Source organism: Podarcis vaucheri, assembly GCF_965113315.1.
Source record: "Podarcis vaucheri genome assembly, chromosome: 15".
NCBI lineage: Eukaryota > Metazoa > Chordata > Lepidosauria > Squamata > Lacertidae > Podarcis > Podarcis vaucheri.
In genome coordinates this window covers 25601153-25624028 of record NC_138753.1, presented here as the reverse complement: position 1 = coordinate 25624028, position 22876 = coordinate 25601153, and the positions used below count along the sequence as shown (strand labels likewise).

Here is a 22876-nt window from a genome sequence, read left to right as displayed (position 1 = left end):
CCTGGTTTTTAAAATTGGTCACGCATTTTTAAAAACTGAAAGCAATGCAATAAGAGAACCCATTTTCCATAATAAATCCAGCCTTCTTCTTCCTCAAACCATACAACCCTTCTCTCATAAACCTGTGGGACCCCCTTCAGATGTCTTCTTCACTTAGCCAGCACGAATAAGGCCTAATAATTCTGGGCTGGGCCACCTGGATCAGGCCAGTGGCCTACCTTGTCCAGCATCGTGCTCCCAGCGGCCACCCAGGTGCCCATTTTTGGAAGCCCACAAGTAGAACTTGAATGCAACAGCACCCTCCCCTCCTACAGTTTTCAGGAACTGGTTTCCAGAAGCATTTATTGCCTCCATCCATGGAGGCAGAGTATAGCTGTCATGGCTTAAATAGCCACAGATAACCTTATCCGCCATGCCTTTGCCTAATCGTACTTTAAAGCCATCCAAAGTCAGTGGCCATAACTTCCTCCTGTGGAAGTGAGTTCCATAGATGTCTTTTCTTTCGTCTGGCCTGAATCTCCCAACATTCAGCTTCACTGGATTATCTCATTAGGTTCTAGTGCTATGAAAGGGGTGAAATAACTTTTCTCTGTTTTGTACACCTCTTATCATGTCCCCTCTAACTCACTTTTCCTCTAAAAAGCCCCAAATGCTGCAACCATTCCTCATAGGGAGCCTCTCCATCCTCTTGATCAGGCATAGGCAACCTTCGACCCTCCAGGTGTTTTGGACTACAATTCCCATCATCCCTCACCACTGGTCCTGTTAGCTAGGGATCATGGGAGTTGTAGGCCAAAACATCTGGAGGGCCAAAGGTTGCCTATGCCTGCTTTTGATCATTTCGATTGCCCTTTTCTGAACCTTTTGCAACTTTGAAATATTATTTTAGAGGTGAAGCAACCAGAACTGTACACAGGAATTCCAACTACACTTGAGACTGTAGGTGTGTGTGTGTGTGTGATCCACCACAAGTCCCCTGTGTGAAGCAAGTAGCGCAAAATACTTTGCTCAAACCTTCTCTCTGGTGAACTACCTAACTACATGGCAGAATTGCCACTGTTGGTAAGCAGGAAGAGCATTCCAAGCTGTGTAATCTAAAACAGTCCAGTCCACAATTCTACCACCTCAGTTTGTATCATGGGTAGATCAGCTTGATGGAGATAGCAGAGCGAGCGATCCGAAGTATTTTCAACCTCCAGGGAATGCAGCAGGAATCTTGCGAGCCAGGAACCATTGACCAACCAGCCCAGAAGTCAGGCTGGCTCTAAACTCAATGGTTTCTCTGCCTGCCTTATGACAATCTCTCTCTCTTAGTTGATATTTTGGTGAAAGGAAACATTCCCCCTGCTTTTGAGCCTCTCTTGTGACAGTGTGTGGATGTTTGACAGCTGAAAAGAGTTATTTTCTCATATATAGATAGATGATAGATAGATAGATGTTGTTTAGTCGTTTAGTTGTGTCCGACTCTTCGTGACCCCATGGACCAGAGCACGCCAGGCACTCCTGTCTTCCACTGCCTCCCGCAGTTTGGTCAAACTCATGCTGGTAGCTTCGAGAACACTGTCCAACCATCTCGTCCTCTGTCGTCCCCTTCTCCTTGTGCCCTCCATCTTTCCCAGCATCAGGGTCTTTTCCAGGGAGTCTTCTCATGAGGTGGCCAAAGTATTGGAGCCTCAGCTTCAGGATCTGTCCTTCCAGTGAGCACTCAGGGGGATATATATGTGTGTGTGTTAGTGTGTATAGGATTTTACAGCTGGGCTATGAAAAATAGATCAAAAATGCCTATTGTGTGAGTTTAAATTTCTGAATTAAAACTTTCTACCCTCAGAGAAATATTCTCACATTGGCTTTATCCACTGAGGAGCAGTCTCTTGCATTTGCCACAGAACCACTGTCAGCAGAGGATTCTGGGATATATCCCAGAAGGCATCATTCATGTGGGGTCCTTATATATTGAGAGCCCCACCATCATTGGCAAGTTTCCAAGGAAAGCCAGGGGTGTGTATATGCGCAAACACCACCACCTGGTGATCATATTTGGGAATGCCATGCATTTGTTTGGTCAGTGCGACAGAATATGAATGTGATAGAAAAACAAGCTTGGAAGCTCATGCAGAATGTGGTTGCCTGTTGACAGGTTTCAGATGAACAGATAATATAACATCAATTCTCTGTTCCAGCTATACTGGCTGCCTCTTCCGAGCCCCATTCAAAGTGCTTGTTTTGAGATTTAAAGCTACTCATTGTGTGGGACACCAATATTTTCTAGAATGCCTCTCCTGATATGAACCCATGCAGGCCCTTAGATCATCATCCCATGCCCTTCTCCAGGTCCCACATCCGAGGGAGAATCAGAGGCTGTTGATAAGGCCTTTTCAGTGTTGGCTCCTCATTTGTGGAATGCTCCCCCTAGTGAGGTCTGCCTGGTTTTAACTACATTTTATCAGCGCCTGGTAAATACTTGCATTTTTTCTCCAGGCTTTTGATAGACTTAGGATGATACCGCTTGTTAGTCTGTGCTGCCAAAACTTGTTGTGATGATTATGGGGTTTGTTTCCCCCCCACACACTTTTTTGTTTTCTGGTACAGTGGTACCTCAGGTTACATACGCTTCAGGTTACATACGCTTCAGGTTACAGACTCCGCTAACCCAGAAATAGTGCTTCAGGTTAAGAACTTTGCTTCAGGATGAGAACAGAAATTGTGCTCCGGCGGCGCGGCAGCAGCGGGAGGCCCCATTAGCTAAAGTGGTGCTTCAGGTTAAGAACAGTTTCAGGTTAAGTATGGACCTCCAGAACGAATTAAGTACTTAACCCGAGGTACCACTGTATTATCAATATATTTGTGTTTTCAACAGTATTGTAAGTCATTTGGAGAACTTCTGGTAGCAAGCGATTAACAAATCTAAGAATGAAAGCAATAATTTAATTAATTAATAATTCTTGGGTAAAAAAGGGAAGAAATTTGGTTTGGCTCTGAATTAATGTGACCCTCCTTAATTAGCATTTTCTGAAACCTTTTGCAAACTGAAACCCAGCTTTTCCTCTCTGAATTTTGTAAAACAGTTATCCAACCCAGTAATGTGTACAAAAGTGCCTCTATTAGGGGGGAATGTACATTAAAATGCCTATATATTAGTGAAAATAACATTTAAAAGCTTTACATTGTGGGAAATTGTTTGCAAAAATGTGCATGTCAGGAAAAACGGCGTATTAGGAGAAAATTGCACTAAAATGTTGGTGGGTTTTAATGAGGACTTAAAAAAACAAAACTACTCACAAACTGATGAAGGAACATGAAGGTCTGAACTTAAAACTGGGAAAATGAGAAACCAAAATTGAAAAATTCATTCATTCAAAGGGTTCAAGTTGCGGGGATTCATATTATGAGTGTGGCCTGAAACCCAGGGAACTGGACCAGAAGGCAACCTATTGGTTTTCTCCGAATTCTATGACCAAAAAGGAGGAAATGGTTTTTGGCATGCAAATGATTTTTTATAGCAGAACAGAGCAGAGCAAAGCAGCTGTCGTTACACTAGTGCTGCAATGCATGGTTGGTGCTCTTTTCATGCTTTGAATGATGGCAAAATGCAGGCAGAGGTTTCGTGGTGTGTGCACAGCACCCCCTGGCGGCTAGGAAATATTTTCAGAAGAAGTCCACAGTTTCTCCTGCAGCATCGCTCCTTGAGTATTTGCCCTGATTTGTTTGCAGGAAGGGAAGGCTGGACCACACCAGCTATTTATTCTGCTTTGTTTTCAGATAGCATCAAGGAAGTGCCACCCCACACTTTGCCCTGCTTTCCCCCACCACTTTCCTGACTGCGAAAAGTCTGTTTCTGGGCAGACGTGGGTATGTTTGCAGAAGACCTCTCAATGAACTATTATCGTGCAACCTGAATCTGCCAGCATATGATTGAATCTTGCATTTCCCCTTTCTTTTCCTTCATGCAGAGTCAAAAACCATCCAGAGATGATATCCTGCATGATCTCAGTCATGCCTGCTCCATATCAGAATCATACCAAACAGATCCCAAACGGGTGTGGTGGGCAGAATAGATTGGAGAAGGCAGATGTGGAGAATAATTCCAGTTTCTTGGATTTTTATTTTTGCTTCTGCACAACCCTAGCTAACAGGCCTATGATGAACAGAGACTCTTGCACCATCAAGGGGAGACTGGCATGTATGGGTGAGCTCTCCTGAATATCATGGTTTGCTAGCTTTCATAGAATTGTGCTGCAACAACTAATTTCACTTTCCAGGGAACTCTGGGAATTGGAGCTCTCTGAGGGGAACAGAGGTCTCCCAATTGCTTTCGGCGCCCTTAACAAACTACTGTACACTTCCCAAGATTCTTTAGGGGAAGCTTGTTTAAAATGGTTATGATACTGCTGTAAATGTGTGTTGCAGATGGGACCTTACAATCTGGATGATATTGGCTGGTTGTTGATAAGTGTGGAGTTTTTCTGTGTGTGCAGCTTTAGTCTAGGGATGAGCAGAAGGTAGGTCTCTGGGAAACCTGCAGTAGATTGGCAAGGCCTTCTGATGGCCAGCTGCCTTAAGAGCAGCAACATTTTAAAAATGTCCCCAGGTTGCTGAAAAGAATGCTTGGGGGGAAACAAGGAGTGGATTTTTGTGCAGGCTTGGCTCTAGTACTGATTGCGCATTCTTGGCTTCAGCATGTGCCCAAGGGCACCATGTTCCTCAATTATTCAAGAATAGTTACAAGTAGGTAGCCGTGTTGGTCTGCCATAGTCGAAACTAATTTAAAAAAAAAATTCATTCCAGTAGCACCTTAGAGACCAACTAAGTTTGTTATTGGTATGAGCTTTCGGTATCTGAAGAAGTGTGCATGCACACGAAAGCTCATACCAATAACAAACTTAGTTGGTCTCTAAGGTGCTACTGGAAGGAATTTTTTTTATTCAAGAATACTCACTCAGTTGAGCCACAATTCTGCACTGGGCCCCAGTTGGCATATTGGCAGCAAAAACCAAAACAGATCTCATAAGCCTAAAGTCCACCCACCTCTTAGATTGATTACATTTATATCCCACCATTCCTCCAAGGTACTCAATGTGACATGCATGGTTCTCTTCCATTTTATCCTCACAACGACCCTGTGAGGTAGGGTGGGCTGAGAGATTGTGACGAGCCAAAGGTCACCCCACAAGCTTCATGGCTGAGTGGGGATTTGAACCTCTCAGTTCATAGGCCAACACTCCAACCACTACACCACAAAGGCTCTCTCAAGATGGTCACAACCCTTTAAGCAGTTCTTTAAATAAAACCAGAGGGGCTTATGTTTGCCCCTCTGTCACGAGTCTCTTTGGTTTAGTAAGTCCTTCGACATTCGTACGACCCCCAAAGGGGGCTCCCATCTTCCTTTGGCCAGAGGGAGCTGTTGTCAGGGAGAGGGGCTGTGTCTGAAGACTCCTCTGAAGAGGTCTGGAGCATCTTGGGAGTGAGGTCACTGGCCACACTGGACATAAAAGATGAGAATGGGTAGGGAGACGCAGCAGAGTAGCCGGCTGCGTAGTGGACGTCATCCAGAGCATGGAAAGAGTAGGACTGAGTCCCAGAGATGGGTGAATTCCAGCTGGGATTTCTGTACTGGGAGGAAACTCCCGGCTCATGAGAGGAGAGGCAGCCAGCAGTGATGGAAGGTGCTTGAAGGGGGTCGGGAGGACACACATCCGACTGGCCAAGGCTGTCGGGCATGGCTTGTTCCCAGGAGTCTCTCTGCAAGAAAGAAAACGGCCCACAGCTTAGAGTTTTCAAAGCGGATCGAGAAGCAAACCTCCCTACAGAGTTACAGGTAGCAGCTTGGGCAGGGAGACATGATAAGGCCTTCCCTAGATAATCTCCGTTTATTTCTTTGTGTGTGCATACATGAGAGAGTTAACTGTTGCAGGGACACATCAGGGTCCTGCATAACAGGAATCTGGTTGGCCCCTGTGAGAACAGAATGGTGACTAGATAGACTACTGCAATGCGCTCTACGTGGGGCTGCCTTTGAAGGTGACCCGGAAACTACAACTAATCCAGAATGCGGCAGCTAGACTGGTGACTGGGAGTAGCTGCCGAGACCATATAACACCGGTCCTGAAGGACCTACATTGGCCCCCAGTACGTTTCCGAGCACAAATTCAATGTGTTGATGCTGACCTTTAAAGCCCTACACGGCCTCAGTCCAGTATAACTGAAGGAGCGTCTCCATCCCCATTGTTCAGCCTGGACACTGAGGTCTATCTCTGAGGGCCTTCTGGCAGTTCCTTCACTGTGAGAAGTAAGGTTACAGGGAACCAGGCAGAGGGCCTTCTCAGTATTGGTGTCCTACCATCAGATGTCAAGGAAATAAACAACCACCTGACTTTTCGAACACATCTGAAGGCAGCCCTGTTTAGGGAAGTTTTTAATGTTTGATGTTTTGTTGTGATTTTAATATTCTGTTGGGAGCCACCCAGAGTGGCTGGGGAGGCTCAGCCAGATGGGCAGGGTATAAATTTGATTGATTGGTTGATTGGCTTTTGGCCTGATCCACCAGGGTTCTTCTTAAGCTCTTGGATAGAAGAATCTGCTAGGTAGGTCAATGTCTACTAGCCATGATGGTTCTTTTCTACCTGCACTGTCCGAGGCAGTATGCCTCTGGAGACCGATCACTGGGAATCTCAAGTGGGGAGCAAACTGTTGCAATCAAGTCCTGCTTGCGGGTTCCCCAGAGGAAGAAGAAGAAGAAGAGTTTGGATTTGATATCCCGCTTTATCACTACCCGAAGGAGTCTCAAAGCGGCTAACATTCTCCTTTCCCTTCCTCCCCCACAACAAACACTCTGTGAGGTGACTGAGCCTGAGAGACTTCAGAGAAGTGTGACTGGCCCAAGGTCACCCAGCAGCTGCATGTGGAGGAGTGGAGACACGAACCCGGTTCCCCAGATTACGAGTCCACCGCTCTCAACCACTACACCACACAGGCTCCAGGTTGGCCACTGTGAGAACAGGAGACTGGACTAGATGGGCCTTTGGGCTTGATCCAGCTGAATGGGCCTAGTGTGTTCTATCTTATGTACTTACACTTAAAAAATGTGCCGAGTCACTTGGGAAGGATGGCATGACTGACGTCAATGGTGACGAGGCGCTAAAGAGGGACGAGGCTCCAGAGGTGACGGATGCAGTTCGGTGGTCAGCATATTGGTCAATGAAATGGGTGTCTAGAAGCGAAGGATATCCCTGAACTGCCGGTGATTCATACGCAAATGGCTTTGCTATGAGGGAGGAAGTGTAGATGTCACTTGAGATCTGCTTATTGTTTTGTAAATCCGCATCTGCCATTAGGGATCTTCGGATGCCATAGTAACCAGACATAGCAGAAGAACCTATTGGCAGTGGAGAAATCAGTTACCATAGCACCAGAAGCCAACAGGGAGTGAGTTGACGTGGGGATAGACACAGCATATCAATACACACACTAACGTTTGAGCTGTCATGCCATTAAAGTAATCACAGCTGATTAATTGTATTAAGGTTGAGATGAACAATGATTGCATTTGCATAGAGGTAAAAACAGTCGTTGTGAATGAAGAAATGCTCAGGCTGCTTCCACGTTGCACATTTATTATGAATTAGCCACACTTTGTTCACTCGTTTTTCACAGGGTGTCTGCTCAAAACATCCCCCATCTAAAGCTTTCAGCTTTAATGGTTTCCCACCCTGCCCATAGTTCAGAATTTCCAGGTTGCTTTAGACCCCCTAAACTCAGTTGAATAGCCATACAATTATCCACTGGTCCATGGCCTATTGCACAGCTGTTGTGGCCAATTCTTGCCTATATTGCTCTGAGCAGCATTCAGCTATGTTTTACTCAGAATTGCCATTAATGAGCATGAGTAAGTTCAGTCCATTAATTTAAATAGATCTACTCTGAGTAAAGGGGACGCGGGTGGTGCTGGGGTCTAAACCACTGAGCCTAGGGCTTGCCGATCGGAAGGTTGGTGGTTCAAATCCCCGTGACGGGTGAGCTCCCGTTGCTCCGTCCCTGCTCCTGCCAACCTAGCAGTTCGAAAGCACGTCAAAGTGCAAGTAGATATATAGGTACCGCTGCGGCAGGAAGGTAAACAGCATTTCCGTGCGCTGCTCTGGTTCGCCAAAAGTGGCTTAGTCATGCTGGCCACATGACCCGGAGGCTGTCTGTGGACAAACGCCGGCTCCCTCGGCCTATAGAGCGAGATGAGCACGCAACCCCAGAGTCGTCCATGACTGGACCTAATGGTCAGGGGTACCTTTACCTTTATCTTTTTACTCTGAGTAAAACTTAGTTGAATACCCTATAATCAGTTCCTAAATTGCGCAAGCCACAGATTTCTCTACGGTCCATCTTGCTTCTTTAGAAATCAACTCTATCCCTTTAACCCTTCTCTTTCCCTTCCTTAGCATTGCCTTGAAAATTATTTCTCTCCCACTAATCGTGACCAGGAGATTTTTTTGGGAGATATTTAACTATCTCTCAGTCACTCATTCACTCAGTCACTCATTCACTCAGTCTCTCTCTCTCTCTCTCTCTCTCTCTCTCTCTCTCTCTCTCTCACACACACACACACACACACGTGTCTATGGCATCTCATGCTCACTGAGTTGTTTCAAGAAAGACAAACCAGCACAACCCATCTATGTCCCCATGGGCTTTTGGGAGGAAGGAATATACTCACCTGCCAGTGGGACAAATGACGACTGTGTTGTGGCAAGACTTCCCTGAAAGGAAAAAGAGCGAGGTGTTGAAATCTTAATCATTTCCCTCTCACGTTTACCAGGTTTGACTGGGTAATACCTTGGGAATCCCAGTGAAATTCTGGGGCCAGTGAAGCAAGCTTGAAGTGCTAGCATAAGCTTAGTGACAAGGCAACGATGCAGGACAAACTATGCCAACCTGGTACCCCAAGTAGTTGGAGCTGGTGGGAGTTGCAGTCCAAAAACATCTGGAAGGCACTACTAAGTTTGCAAAGGCTGATGTGTGAGAGAGCTCCCTTCTCTCAATACAAACTGGGCCACTTCATTCTCACCCAAACCTCCATCCTCCACTAAAAACAAGACTACTGCAGTGAGTAGGAAGTGCTCCCATTGGCCTTGAACCGCCTTCCAGTTTGCATAGTGCAAATAGGAAGTTCCTGACATGGCAAGCAACCAAATTTAGAGGTTTGGATTTGAATTAAAATTTGCCAGTGTCAAGACTTCCTTCGGGTTAACAACGCTCAGCTTCCCACCTGGCCATGTGCTCTTCCATGGAAATGAGCTCATTGGATCTTGCCGTAGTTACAAACCACAGGGCAGGGGGGAAGCGATGCAATATTCCATCAGCAACTCGAAACTGACACCTTCCCAGGGATTGTTTTGGAAAAACCGATTCACATCATCGCTCCAGGGGGCTTGTTAGGTTACCTACCAAGCCGCCTTCCACTGACTCAAAACACTGGTCCACCTAGATGAGTATTATTGGCTCTGGCTGGCAGGAGCTCTCCTGCAATACAAGCTCCCTAAGGTAGGGACCTTCAGTACTGGGGCAGGGATGTCTGGAGCCAATGACTCCTCAAAATCACTGGCAGTGTGGAGCCACCTGGTGGGTCCAGTCATTCAACCAGCTACAAATCCACCTAACATTTATCTCATCCAGTCCAGATTTTACCAGCTTCTCTGCAAGAATACCAAGGGGGCCTTTGTCAAAAGCCTCACTAAAATCAAGATGTTTTGATACCAAGATACAGTGGTACCTTGGGTTACAGATGCTTCAGGTTACAGACTCTGCTAACCCAGAAATAGTAGCTCGGGTTAAGAACTTTGCTTCAGGATGAGAACAGAAATCGTGCGGCAGCGGCACGGCGGCAGCAGCGGGAGGCCCCATCAGCTAAAGTGGTGCTTCAGGTTAAGAACAGTTTCAGGTTAAGAATGGACCTCCAGAACGAATTAAGTTCTTAATCTGAGGTACCACTGTACACTACGTTCACAGTATTCCTCTGATCCATCAAGCTTGTAACTCCATTTTTTAAAAATGAAATTCGTCTGGCATGACTTGTTTTTGAGAAACCCATTCTGCATCTTAGTAATCACAGCATCCTTTTCTAAGTGCTCACAGACCGACTGTTGAATTATCTGTTCTAGGACCTTTCCCAGTATCAGTGCCAAGCTCACCAGTTGGTAGTTACCTGGGTCTCCCCCCTCCCTTTTGAAGATGTGGACAACATTTGCCCACCTGCAGTCTGCAGGGACCCCACCTGTTCTCCAATAATTCTTAAAGATCATCTGCAGTTGTGTCAAGGCAGGTGTTCTCCCACACTTTCCAGTGCCTTGTTGTATCACCTTTTTGCAGAACAAGTCCGATCTTTTGGGGAAGTGGGTTTGTTGCACAAAAGCTCCCTATAAAGTAAAACCGCACAACCTCAATTTGCTGGTATGTGATTGAATCCCATTTGAAAATATTGAGAGTCTGGAATCTCCCTGAGTGTTTAAAAGGGAGCATTTGCAAATTCTAGAAATAGTTATTATTCTCGCTGGTTTGCATTTAGTGTTATCTGGGATATTCTAGCACAAATGGCTGCACAATAAGTGTTGCTTATTTTATAAGAATATTTACAAAATGGTAACTTATAAGCAGGGCTTTTTTCCTAGAAAAAGAGGTGGAACACGGTAAAGGCCAACCCAAGTGGTTGAGCTTTTAGAGAGAGGACCTTTTTCAAGAAAAGCTTTTCTTCTCCTGCCACCGCAATGCTACAGAGGTGCCGGAATGCACCAGAGGTGACAGAACTCAATTCTGGTGAGTTCTGGCTGGAAAAAAAGCCCTACCCATAAGAAAAAAATCATGGCAATGTGCAGTTAAAATCTTAAAACATCATAAGAATGTAAAATTATAAAAGAATCAACAGGTAGAGGTCTGCAACAGAATGTTGCTGACTTGAATGCTGCTGTTCAGGATTCCAGCTGGGAAACCATATCCCCTTTCAGGAAACTTCATTTCCATCCCCCATTTTTCTCCTTCATTCCCCAAACAGACAGACAGCATTCCGTGGCCACTGACCATGCCCTCTCCTTTTGGGGCTTGTTTGTTTGCTTGACCAATAGGTTTCCCCTTCTTTTATTTTTAGAACTGCAAATTTCTGGGTTCTCCTGAACATGCTGGTACATGCCTCTTGCTTTTCCCTGTTTTGGCTACAAGTGGAGAAAGATGGGAAATTGAATCAAGTTTGCATTTTGAGGCAAATCCTCCAAATTTGCACTTCCTAAATCAATAGGTGAACGGAAACGCAGCCATCCTTGAGAATTCACAATTCTCCGAATGTTGCAATGCTGTTCTCCAGCCTAGTAATGTCTCTATTGGGGAGGGGGGTGCCAAAAAATACATATGCTGGTGCAGATAACATACAAAAATGTTGTATATTTGGGGACATCGCTTTGCAAAAATGTGTGTATTTGGCAAAATTGCATACAAAGAGGGGGGTGTTTGTGTGCGTATTAGGAGAATTTTTGCACTGAAATGCTGATGAATTTTCACGAGGTCCTTGTAAAAAAGATTCTCAAAGTAACACAGAGATGTGGAAAACTGAACTCAAATTTGGAAAAATAAGAAACTGAATTTGACAGGTTCACCCATCCAGTGGCGTAGCGTGGGGGGTGCCAGGGGTGCCGGCCGCACCGGGCGCAACATTTGGGGGGGCGCTCGCTGCCTCCGGAGTTGCCGAAGACCCTAGGTCGCAGGCTGTAGCGGAGCCGCATGTCTCGCGGAACCGACGAGCTGTGCGCGTGTCCGGGCTGAAGGCGCCCGGCAGGCAGCGGCTCTCAGCGCTCGCCGCGGAGGACGCGCCAGGCAGCCCCTCCTCACAGCCCCGCCTCCGCCGGTGCTGCTGCAGCTGCTGGGCCGTTGCATTTTCCTCGCCTCTCTGCCCCCCTCCTCCTCCGGGCAAGCGGCGTCGTTTGGGCGGCAGCGGGGGGCGCAAATTACTTGCTTTGCCCCGGGTTAGGGGGCGCAAATTACTTGCGTTGCCCCGGGTGCTGACAACTCACGCTACGCCGCTGCACCCATCCCTTACTATACGGCAGTTGGCACTCACCCACTGAGTTTACAGTTGGAAGGAGACGATAGGATATTGTCGTTGCTGCTGCTTTATATAGCAGCACATGGTACTTTACAAACTATGAAGGGGCAACAGGTGCCTGGCCTGAAGGGTTCACAGTGTTTTATACTATCAAGTCCCATTTCCAAAAGAAGATGCACAGAGTCAGAGATGTGCAGAACTGGCCAGATATGGAGAAGAAGAAGAATATGTGACCTGAAATGTGAGTGGCGTTTTGTAAGGGACTGCTGTTCCTAAATGAACCCCCTCACCATTGACATATCATGGGCAAGGCCACAAGGGGCAGTTGCCCTTGGCACAAAATTATTAGGGGCACAAAATTCCAGAAGAATGAAGTAATGAAAAATAAAAAAAAATTGTGTGCCCTCCCTATCACACAGAAAATCTCACAATGTTTGTGTGGAAGAAGGAAAGGAGATTGAGTTTGGATTTGATGTCCCACTTTATCACTACCCTAAGGAGTCCCAAAGCGGCTAACAATCTCCTTTCCCTTCCTCCCCCACAACAAACACTGTGAGGTGAGTGAGGCTGAGAGACTTCAGAGAAGTGTGACTAGCCCAAGGTCACCCAGCAGCTGCAGCGGGGATGCGAACCTGGTTCACAAGATTACGAATCTACTGCTCTTAACCGCTACACCACACTGGCTCTCTGTGGGTGGACAGAGGAGAGGATCTGGGAAAAGGCTGGTTGCTATGGTGCTTTAGAAAGATACCCGCTCCTGACCAATCTCCCATCCCGCTCTCTGCACTCATGGGGTCCTGCGGCTGCCACTCAGGTAGGTTGCCGAGCCATTGCCCGTCCGTTGCAGCCTATTGGCAGGTGGAGCCAAGGATACTTGCCTTGCCCCGGGTGCTGGCAACACACACTATGCCACTGCCCCTGGCTAACTCCTGTTGATCCACGGCACACATGAAGCCCAAGTCTACCCTCCTGGGAAATAAAAAATGCAAACAGCGCATATATCATCACCATGCAAATTGTGCCTCTGGTGATTGTCAGGTAAGAGCCAGCCCTTCAAAATCCCAACAGTGTAGATGGTTCATTTAGACAAGAGGCCATCTGCTGAACTCCACCCTCTTTCTCCACAGACAGGTCTAGAATCATCTGCCCATGAAAAGTTTTGTTTTTGTTTTGCTTTGGCAAATCAGAGTTTTGGGTGCACTGGATATCAGTTCCAAGGAAAGGCAAGCTGCTTCCTCATCAGCTAGCCGAATCACCCCCACTCACCTGCTGTTTGCTTTCAGGGTTATAGTATCTGTTTTGCGACAACTGTGACAACACAGTTGCGAGACTGACCAGAGTGCCGCCTGGGCTCTGTGCAAACAAGGAAGTTTGTTCCCACACTGTAGCTTTTGGATTGGGTTGAATGGGCCCATTGATAGCTGCTGGAGTGTATTGACTCTGAGAGGCAGATCTGGCTGTGAACCAAGAGGTCTTTGGTTCGCTGTTTGCTGATGCCCTACAGCCACCCACTCAGCATCCTTAGGCGAGCTGTTATTCTCTCAGCCTCAGCTAGGGATGCAAGAAGGCATTGTTTTCTGTCTTGCCCTGTATCCATCATATGCAGCACTGTTTCCCTTCAGCCACAGTTCACCTGCCACCAAGAACCACCCTATTCACCTCACTGTCCCCTGTAGCGAATATACATAACTGAGATGATTAACTGCATAAAGTATGTTTCCATTAACATTATTCCACCCCGTTCATTCCTGTGCGAAGGAAGCATAATGCAAATGGGGTATATAATCAATTACGTATTTTATCAAACTGAAATCAACAGCAACAGTAATACTCATAACATTATGGATTTATTTCTGCTCCAGACACGTGCCAAATAAGCAAACTTTGGCAATTTCCTCTAATAATAATAATAATAAGAATAAGAATAACAATTTATTATTTATATGCTGCCCATCTGACTGGGTTGCCCCAGCCACTTTGAGCAGCTTCCAGCAAATTAAAAAAATCAAACACAGTAAAACATCATACGTTAAAAACTTCCCTATACAGGGCTGCCTTATAAAAGTCAGAGAGTTGTTTATTTCCTTGACATCTGATGAGAGGGTGTTCCACAAGGCAGGCACTACTACCGAGAAGGCCCTCTGCCTGGTTTCCCTGTAACCTCACTTCTCACAGTGAGGGAACTGCCAGAAGGCCCTCGGAGCTGGACCCCAGTGGCCAGGCTAAACAATGTATACGGGTCTACTCCCATTTCCTTCCAAATTCTCTGACATTCAGCTCCACATCTGCAAAATGTGGAGACCTACCTTGCAGGATAGTTCTAACTTCTAAGCTTGATTTTGTCATTCAGATTTTGGATCTGTATCTCTATCTTTAAATCCTCTTCACATTTTCGAAGGTGAATTTTTACCCAAGACTTGAAAGACATGTGGCTTTGCTGGCAACTCATCGTTGTTTTGTCAGCCCTCAAATATGAAACCCCCTAAGAGGTGGTCATATACTAAATACTGTCGCATTCCGTATGCCATTGCATGATGCCAGATGACTAAATGCTATTTGTGCCATCAGTATCAAGTATGAAACATCAACATCAAGTATGAGACATCCATCAATGTAAGGTATGAAACACCACCGCATGTCAGTTGTCAAATGCTGCCATACTTCAACTGTCAAAGGCTGAAATCAAATACCATTGAACATCAAATACAGATTTCAGATATCCGGGAAATCTCTGAGCATTTGGAAAACATCTGGGGAACACTTGTGATCCGGAGTCTGCAAAGGGCAATTCTAAAGAGCCAAAGAGGTTTCAGCTTTGTTCTGTGGCTTTGCTGGTTTGCAGGCAGACCAGCACTGATCATTACCCAGCTTTTGGCATTAGTGCACTTTTTGAGATCTTTCTGTGTGTACCTCTTTCATACTTCCAAAGATATCAGGGACCAGCAAGACTAGCTGGACAGGACTAGCTGGAGTCTAGACTCAAAAGAGGGATGCAAAGGTTTGTGGGGACCTGTACTAGCCAGTAGGGAAGAATCAGAGGCAGGGAACGCTTCAGAGCTGGAGAGTGGAGCACGGGATGGGTCGGAGGAAGAGGCAGGTCAGGCAAATGAAAGGCCAGGCGCTTCCCCACCCTCTTCTGCACCCCTGTCTCCCAGAACCAGCAGGGGAATGAAAAGGGATGAGCAGAGGAAGTTTCCACGCAGGCACAGTCTCTGCTTGCGTATGTGCAGCCCATCGGGAGAAGATACATAAACTGGTTAAGGGGGAGTAATCTCCTGTTGATGCAACCGCTCCATGGAGCATGGACCTGGTGTGCGTAGGTCTGCAGAGCTGCAGAAGTGTTATATTTGACAATAAATACTTAACTATATGCTGTGTGCGTGCATTCCTTTGTCTGGGAAGAGCCTTGACATGGGTGAGGCCAGAGTCACAGCAATGGATGTGACTTTTACCTCTGTGCAATGGCTGGATACATTCCAGCCACACGCAAGCCAGAGGTTTCTGCAACCATGCAAGGCACACACCTCCATCTCCCCATCCTTCATCAAGCAAATGCAAGGCAAAGGGCACAGGGCCAGTGTGGGGCTTAGAGGCCTGGGGAGAGTCCTGAGGGCCAGATAGAGAGGCCACATTTGGCTCCCAGGCCTACAGTTCAGCATCCTTGCTCCAGATCACACTGCACTCTTCAACATGCACTTACGTTCAGCCGTGAGCTGCTGGTCTGCCTTGAACGCTTTTCAGCCAGCAGGTCCTTCACCGTGTGCTTGACCCGGACTCCTTGGTAAACCCGCTTACCGTAGTCTGCAGGGACTGAACCAAAGAAAGAAGCATGAGTGGGGAGGAGGACACCCAAAAGGGACTTCATTCTGAGCCCAATGCTTAATCAGTGAGGAGGCCCACACATTCTCCACTCAGCCAGGTTATTCACAAGGTAGTCCAGTCTACTATGCAGGGTCGTTGTGAGGATGAAACAAGGCAATGCTATTGATGCCACCCTGATCAATGGGCAGGGACAGGGACAAAGCCTGGGCGGTTTTGGTAACATAGGGGGTGAAGCCTGATGAGTTTTGGTGGACTGAAGGGCAGAGATCAATGCAGCCTCCAACAAACTGATGCCCTACAGATGTTTTGCACTACAGCTTCCAAAAGCTGCAGCCAGCACAGCCTTTTCCCCAAAGAAAGCAGATGTAGGGATTGAGGAGTCTGTCAGTTTTGGTTTCTCTTTTTTGCATTCTTAAATTTGGTTCTTTACATTTCTGCCGCAATTTGCTTTTTTGTTTTTTTAAAGTCCTCCTGAAAGTTTGTCAGCATTTTAGTGTGAATTTTCTCCGATAAACATCCTGTGTGCGATTTTGGCTAATATACACATTTTACAACTATTTCCTCTAATATAATGTACTTCGGTACATTGTTTTCACAAATGCACATATTTTTATGCATACTGTTCCCTTCCTATATGCATTTTTGCACACAATGGTTGGACAACTGCAAATTTCAGAGGATAGCTGTGTTTCAGTTCATGTATTGATCTGAGATTGAATTAGCAGGTTCTCTTTAAAAACAATATTGGATTTCTCCCCCATCCATACTCTGTGCACATACTTAGCCCAGCAATTTGCTTTCAGGACCAGAACTCATCTCATGGTCCTTTCACACACAAATTCATTTCTGGTTTCTCCACAAACTTTCTTTGCTTCAGCAATCTAATTTAGATGGGGTGCCTTTTCTTGTCGCTATTGTTAAAACAGTGGGAGTCAGAAACTAATATGAACATGATAAGAGCTTGCCTTTTTGTTTTGATTATTTTGATTATGTATTTTGTGTTTTGATTATTTTGATTATGTATTTTGTGCTTTGTATACTGTAACAATTGTGTTGTGAACCACCCTGAGACTGACGGTTATAGGGCAGTATACAAATTTAATAAATACTAATAGTAATAATGGTTTTCCCAGTAGTGATGTTTGGAAGTGAGAGCTGGACCATAAAGAAGGCTGATCGCCGAAGAATTGATGCTTTTGAATTATGGTGCTGGAGGAGACTCTTGAGAGTCCCATGGACTGCAAGAAGATCAAACCTATCCATTCTTAAGGAAATCAGCCCTGAGCGCTCACTGGAAGGACAGATCCTGAAGCTGAGGCTCCAATACTTTGGCCACCTCATGAGAAGAGAAGACTCCCTGGAAAAGACCCTGATGTTGGGAAAGATGGAGGGCACAAGGAGAAGGGGACGACAGAGGACGAGATGGTTGGATAGTGCTCTCGAAGCTACCAGCTTGAGTTTGACCAAACTGCGGGAGGCAGCGGAAGACAGGAGTGCCTGGCGTGCTCTGGTCCATGGGGTCACGAATAGAGTCGGACACGACTAAACGACTAAACAACAATAATAGTAATAATAACAAAAGAGCCCACTGAAGCAGGCCAGAGCTCTTTTAGTTCAGTGTCTTGTTCTCACAATGGCCAACCAGATGCCCATGGGAAACCCTTAAGCATCCCTGACCACAAGAGCATACACCCCTCCTGCAGTTTCCAGCCACCTTTGGGGATTGTGTCTAGTAGACACTGAATTCGTCTAACACTCTTTTAAAGCCCTCCAATTAACCGACCTGACCGGAAGAGTCCGCAACCAGAAGGAGGAGGAGTACCAAGAGGAATGGAAGAAATTCAAAGATTACTTAGCTAAATATTTTAAGATAACTTAAATAAAATTACTTGCGAGTACCAGATAGGCCTAGGATTTAAATATGTGATGGTGTAGAATACTATGTTAAAAGTTTAAATGAAAAGAAAGAAAGATGTTAATTGACTAAGTAAATTTTATGTGAAAATAGTTTTGGAAAACTGCTAGAAGGATTTATATGGAAACTCAGCCAGGGGGATTCGAGGAAGTCACCCAACAATGTTAACAAAAGTGGAACTGTTATAGCTAGGATAAATGTTTGTATGTTTGTTTTTGGTGTTTTTTGTTTGTTATAAATTTGGGGAAAAATTAAAATAAATAAAGCCCTCCAGTTTGGTGGCTGTCGGTACCCTCTTGTGGAAGTGAGTTCCACTGTGTGAAGAAGGGTTTTATTTTGTCTGTTCTAAATCCTCTAACATTCGGGTTCACTGGATGTCCGTGATTTCTAGTGCTATGAATAAAACATTCAGCTTGGCTAAGTGGTGCATCCTCTTCCTACAAACAACTGCCCCTTGTGCAGAGAACCGTGTGCCAGCCCTTTGCTACAAAGGATTTTGTTTCGCACTCGCAAAAATGCCCATTGTTCACTTCGTTATGTCTCTTGAGTTGTGCCTTTAAACTGGCTATTTGTTTGTATGTTTTCGACCTTTTTCAGAGGGCCCATCCCTGTGCCAGCCAGCCCAGGATAATGAGACAGGATCTCTTTTCTTCCATTTGCCCCCATTGGAAAGAACCTGCACCTGTGATGGAAGCCTGCATCAGGCTGGGGAGAGCTTTTAGTCAAATGTTACAGGTGGGAGCGTGATGCTCTGCTTAATCCTTTAGAAAACAACAAAGATGAGCATTTCCTGAGCTAAAACAAACATTCATGCCCTGCGGGGGAATTGTTTGATCTTTTCCAGTGCTGGTTTGCTGTTCCAAAATTCGAACCTTTTGTGGGTTTGCATTTGGAGCTTTTGTTTCACCTGGATTGCGACAGCCAGATTAGTTTTGCTAGGAAGGGATGGAGCTTCAACAGAAGCTCCTCCACCTCCCAAGAATGGGGGCCTATCCATACCTTGGCTGAATGTGGATTGTGAACCCCTTGGGCCTCGTTTAATTCCTCTTCATCATCCATGCAGCATTCTCCTCCAACTACTGTTGCCCTGCTCTTTCTCCTCCTTAAATCCAGAGTCTCCCTATGCTTTGAAAATCCAAATAGGAGAGCTATGTCGATTGCACATAAGGAGTCTGCAGCTTTAAGCAGGACAAAGTGTGGGACAGAAGTGCTTAGAGGAGAACATCTCACAGATGAGGGTAAATTAAAGGAGGTATCAGGGGTTCAAAGCTCACATTAGGCGGAGGTCTAGACGAGCCCTGAGATCACCTACAAGAAAAAAGAAGCTGACCATCTTGTTTCTAGCTTTCTCCAATTTCCTGCTTAGGCTGTCAGACCTTTCAAGTGTCTCTCTTTTCCAGGGACAGTCCCGGATTTACAGAAGCTGTCCTGGTTTCTGATTTGATCCTGGAATGTCCCGCTTTTACTTAGGACATCCTTATTTTCACCAGAGAAATGTTGGGAGGGTATGGAGTACTTTGAGCCCTGAGCCAAGGAGATAAGTAACTATACAACCTCCAGAAGATGTCTGAAGGCAGCACTGCATTGAGAAGTTTTTAAATGTTTAATGTTTCATTATGTGTTTATATATTTTGGAAGGGGAATAATAATAATAATAGCAGTCTGTGCACTGCACACAGCCTTAGGCACAAGGTTCATCTACCCTACTACCACCAATACTATTCAGAGATTTAAATGGTTTGTTCTTTAAGCTAAAGCAGCCTTCCTCAACATGGTACTCTTCAGCCATCTTGAACTACAATTCCCATCAGCCCTAGCTAGAATGACCATGCAGCCTGGGGCTGATGGGAGTCATAGTCCAAAATATCTCAAGATCCCAAGTTGGCAAAGGCAGGCTTATGGATTTGAAAAAGGTATGTTTGAATTGCTCTGCTTTTTTCTTTATTATATGTTATATTCAGTGCTATTTTTCTAGAAAAAGAGGTGCCAGTTCTGAGCTCCGGCTGAAGAAAAAGCCCTGGTTATATTTAAAAACTGGGAATAAATGTTACTTTTTCTTTTATAGCACAGGTAGCTTCTGGCACCAATACCTAGGAAAGGCAAGCATATATTTGTAGACATCAAATGCCCTGAATCTCTGCAGACTTGGTCAACGCTGCTGCCACCCTAAGCTAATAACTGGAGTCAAAGGATGCTTCCAGATGAGGGTTTGATTTGTAAATGAGTCACTGAAATGTTTCAGTCAGGTTTTTGGCAACAGAGGTTTGTTTTTTAATTCTTGGATATCTCCCAGAAAGAGTAAATCAGGATTGCATAAGGATTTTATTTATTTTTAATTGACTGGTGTTTGGATGCCAATTACATCATTGCAAAAAACTTGCGTGCACGAGGAGTGCCAATCTCACAATAAATACGCACCCGGAAGCGCCTTGTTGTTGTGTTGAGTGCCCAGTGAGAGCCCAGAGTAATCTAATAAGATTCTTGTAATATGTACAAGGTCAGTACCAGTAGCAGTCAGTGGCGGAGCTGAGTTTACCGAAATTGGCACAGTGCAAACACACAGCAGAGTCAATCCAGTGCCTCTGTAGGTGCATTAGGACCACTGCAAACTCATCCCTTCCCCTCCTGATAAGCCATGGCATTGTTGGTAATAGGAGGCCAGGTAATCGCCACCACCCACTCCTAGTTGGCACAAAAGACCACAGAACTGTTGAATTGGAAGGGACCCCCAAGGATCATCTAGTTCAAAGCAAGAATATTCAGCTGTCCCATATGGGGATCGAACCTGTGACCTTGGTGTTATCAGCACCATGCTCTAACCAATGATGACCATTTATTTGCAGGATTCCCTTACTCCATATATGCCCACTCAACCACTTTGATCCGCTGAACTGGGACTGTTACTGGTGCCAAATAATATTTGTTCCACACTTGTAAGAAATTGATATTTTAGTGTGGCAACAGCTACACTCTGAAACTCCCTGCCTATTGAAATCAGGCACCTTCGCTTTCTTCTTTTTGGCACCTGCTTAAAACATTTTTGTTTAGGCAACCTATCCAGAGACATGTAGAAAATATCACATATGCTTTAATCTATCTTTATATTGGTGTTGATTTTAATTATCTTTTGAAAAAATTTAATACCTGGTTTTGATTGTCTTTTAATTTTTTCTTATAAAAGATTTTTATTGATTTTTTGATTTCCAACAAAATATGAACAAAACATTAAGTTTCCCCCATTTCCATCTCCTCCCCCCGAAACAGAAGATTAATGTGTCAGATTTTGTCATAAACCTGTGTGCGTAGTTAGTGGGTTCCAGTCTGCAAAATGTTCAGTGATTGCTTTTTCTTGATAATGATAATGTTTTATTCTTCTAAATCACTTAGAGGTTGTGTTACAATCAAGCAACATATAAATTTTGCTAAATAAATAAATACTAGGTAGAATTTACATAACACATTTTCAAATGCTTCACACAATACATTGGCTGCATTTCAACAACCATACATTGGATTAATAGGCTGAAATGTGCAGACAGGAACCTTTTGCTTACATACATGACCTCTCCCCTCTTCTCTCTGTGTTGTACCTGAATGAACTGCAGAAATTTACAACTAACCACAGTTTCTCATTTTGTCCAGATAAAGAAACTATGGTTAGGACAAGACGGGATCTCAAACCATGGTTTAAAATCTTGAAGTTGGTAATCACAGTTTCCTAGTTTGGACAAAAGAGGAAACTATGTTTAATTGAAGATGTCCACGTTTGGTTCAGGCTGCAGAGGCAGAAGAAAAGGGCTACATGCATAGGCAAAAGTGGAAATCTCATCTTATTATGCCACTGTACATTTGTCCAAAATGTACCATTATCTTAGTAATCCCTATAACAACCCTGTAGGAAAGATTGACATCATTACCATACTGCTCTTATAGGACTAAGCCTGAGGGCTAGTTTCTTGCCTGAGGCTACCCTATTAAGAATGAAATGATCAGGCTCCTAACTTCTCCATGGACCTGTCCTTCAAAGGCATCACCCCAGTCTGGGGCCCCATTTTCTGTCTTGTGTCTATAGAAATACATACATAAATATGTATGTTTTCCATTGTCAATAATTGATCTTTTGTGTAACAATCATCACACGACTTTCATCAAGAGAGTGTGCCGTCGATGACACCTACCCGTTTCCATGGCGAAAAATGATCACTTCCACCTCTGTATTCGACAGGACTTTACGGTGGGATGATCAACCTTCATGAGCTCCGATCTGCAAATGAAGCCACTGCAAAGGGCTGTTCCTGGTCAAGCTTGATTCTAAGCCAGACGGAAATGGCCTTCTCCACAATTTGGGGCAATGCCTCTGAAATGGCTTGCCTGGGATTTGCGTACATGCAAATCCTTTGATGTCTGTTTAGATGCAATTTGCATGGCCGGCGAGGAACACCATGAAAAGGCTCTTTCACTGGACCAAAAGGATACTTCAGAAGAAAGAAGCAGGGGAGGGCAAAATAAAAATAAAATAAATGGGGTGTTCTTTTACTGATAAAAAATTAAATGCTTTTGCAGTAGAGTGTTTTAACATAAAATTCCTCAAGTGCTTGACTGCTTAAAGATGATGGGACCTGTTCAAAACTGTTTGCTTAGATTATTCTTAGAATTTCTATTCAGCATTTGTAACTCAATTGCTTACAGAGACCCTTTTTGAACTAAATGTTCCACAGAGGATTGGCTAGGCAAGAGACCCCCCTGTAAGGGCTAGTTGAACCATTCTGCTAAGTACACTATAGCATAGAAGCCTGCTTACCTGAGTCCTTACCTTTAACAATTAACAACATCATTCAGTTTTTAGAAGCCTCTTCCAAAGGGAGTTTTTCAAAACTTTTAATTTTTGTTCTAATTTTAGTTAGGTTTCTTCTCTTTCATTTCTAGTATAATTTATTGTTATATATCTTTTTAAATCTTAGTAAATTTTGCATAGGAAGGTGGGGGAAGACTCTTGCTCCTTGCCTTATTCTCTCTCTCTCTCTAAAAAAAGAGCTGAAATGAAATGTACACTTCAAAATTTGACA

General features: G+C 44.8%; 1 protein-coding gene across 2 annotated transcripts; it reads right to left on the bottom strand.

Moving 5' to 3' along the window:
• Positions 1–4868: 4868 nt before the first annotated feature.
• On the bottom strand, positions 4869–22621 carry POU2AF2 (POU class 2 homeobox associating factor 2). Of its 2 annotated transcripts, XM_082201067.1 has the most exons (5): positions 21989–22621; positions 15774–15883; positions 8702–8744; positions 7071–7372; positions 4869–5739 (listed from the first exon to the last, which is right to left on the bottom strand). In XM_082201067.1, exons 1-5 carry the CDS (start codon positions 21996–21998, stop codon positions 5332–5334), a joined length of 873 nt encoding a protein of 290 aa, XP_082057193.1. In that variant the 5' UTR covers positions 21999–22621; the 3' UTR covers positions 4869–5331. The 2 variants fall into 2 exon arrangements, with proteins under 2 accessions (XP_082057193.1, XP_082057194.1); XM_082201068.1 differs by lacking the exon at positions 21989–22621 and having other exon boundaries at positions 7071–7261; positions 15774–16387.
• Positions 22622–22876: the final 255 nt, after the last annotated feature.

Excerpts from the sequence above, each read along its gene's own strand:
- POU2AF2 (XM_082201067.1), bottom strand. Across the intron at positions 8,745-15,773 it reads CCAGCAGCTCACGGCTGAAC|GGAAGTCTTGCCACAACACA; the intron begins GTAAGTGCATGT and ends TTTTCCTTTCAG. Across the intron at positions 5,740-7,070 it reads ACTCGGCACATTTTTTAAGT|AGAGACTCCTGGGAACAAGC; the intron begins GTAAGTACATAA and ends TCTTTCTTGCAG.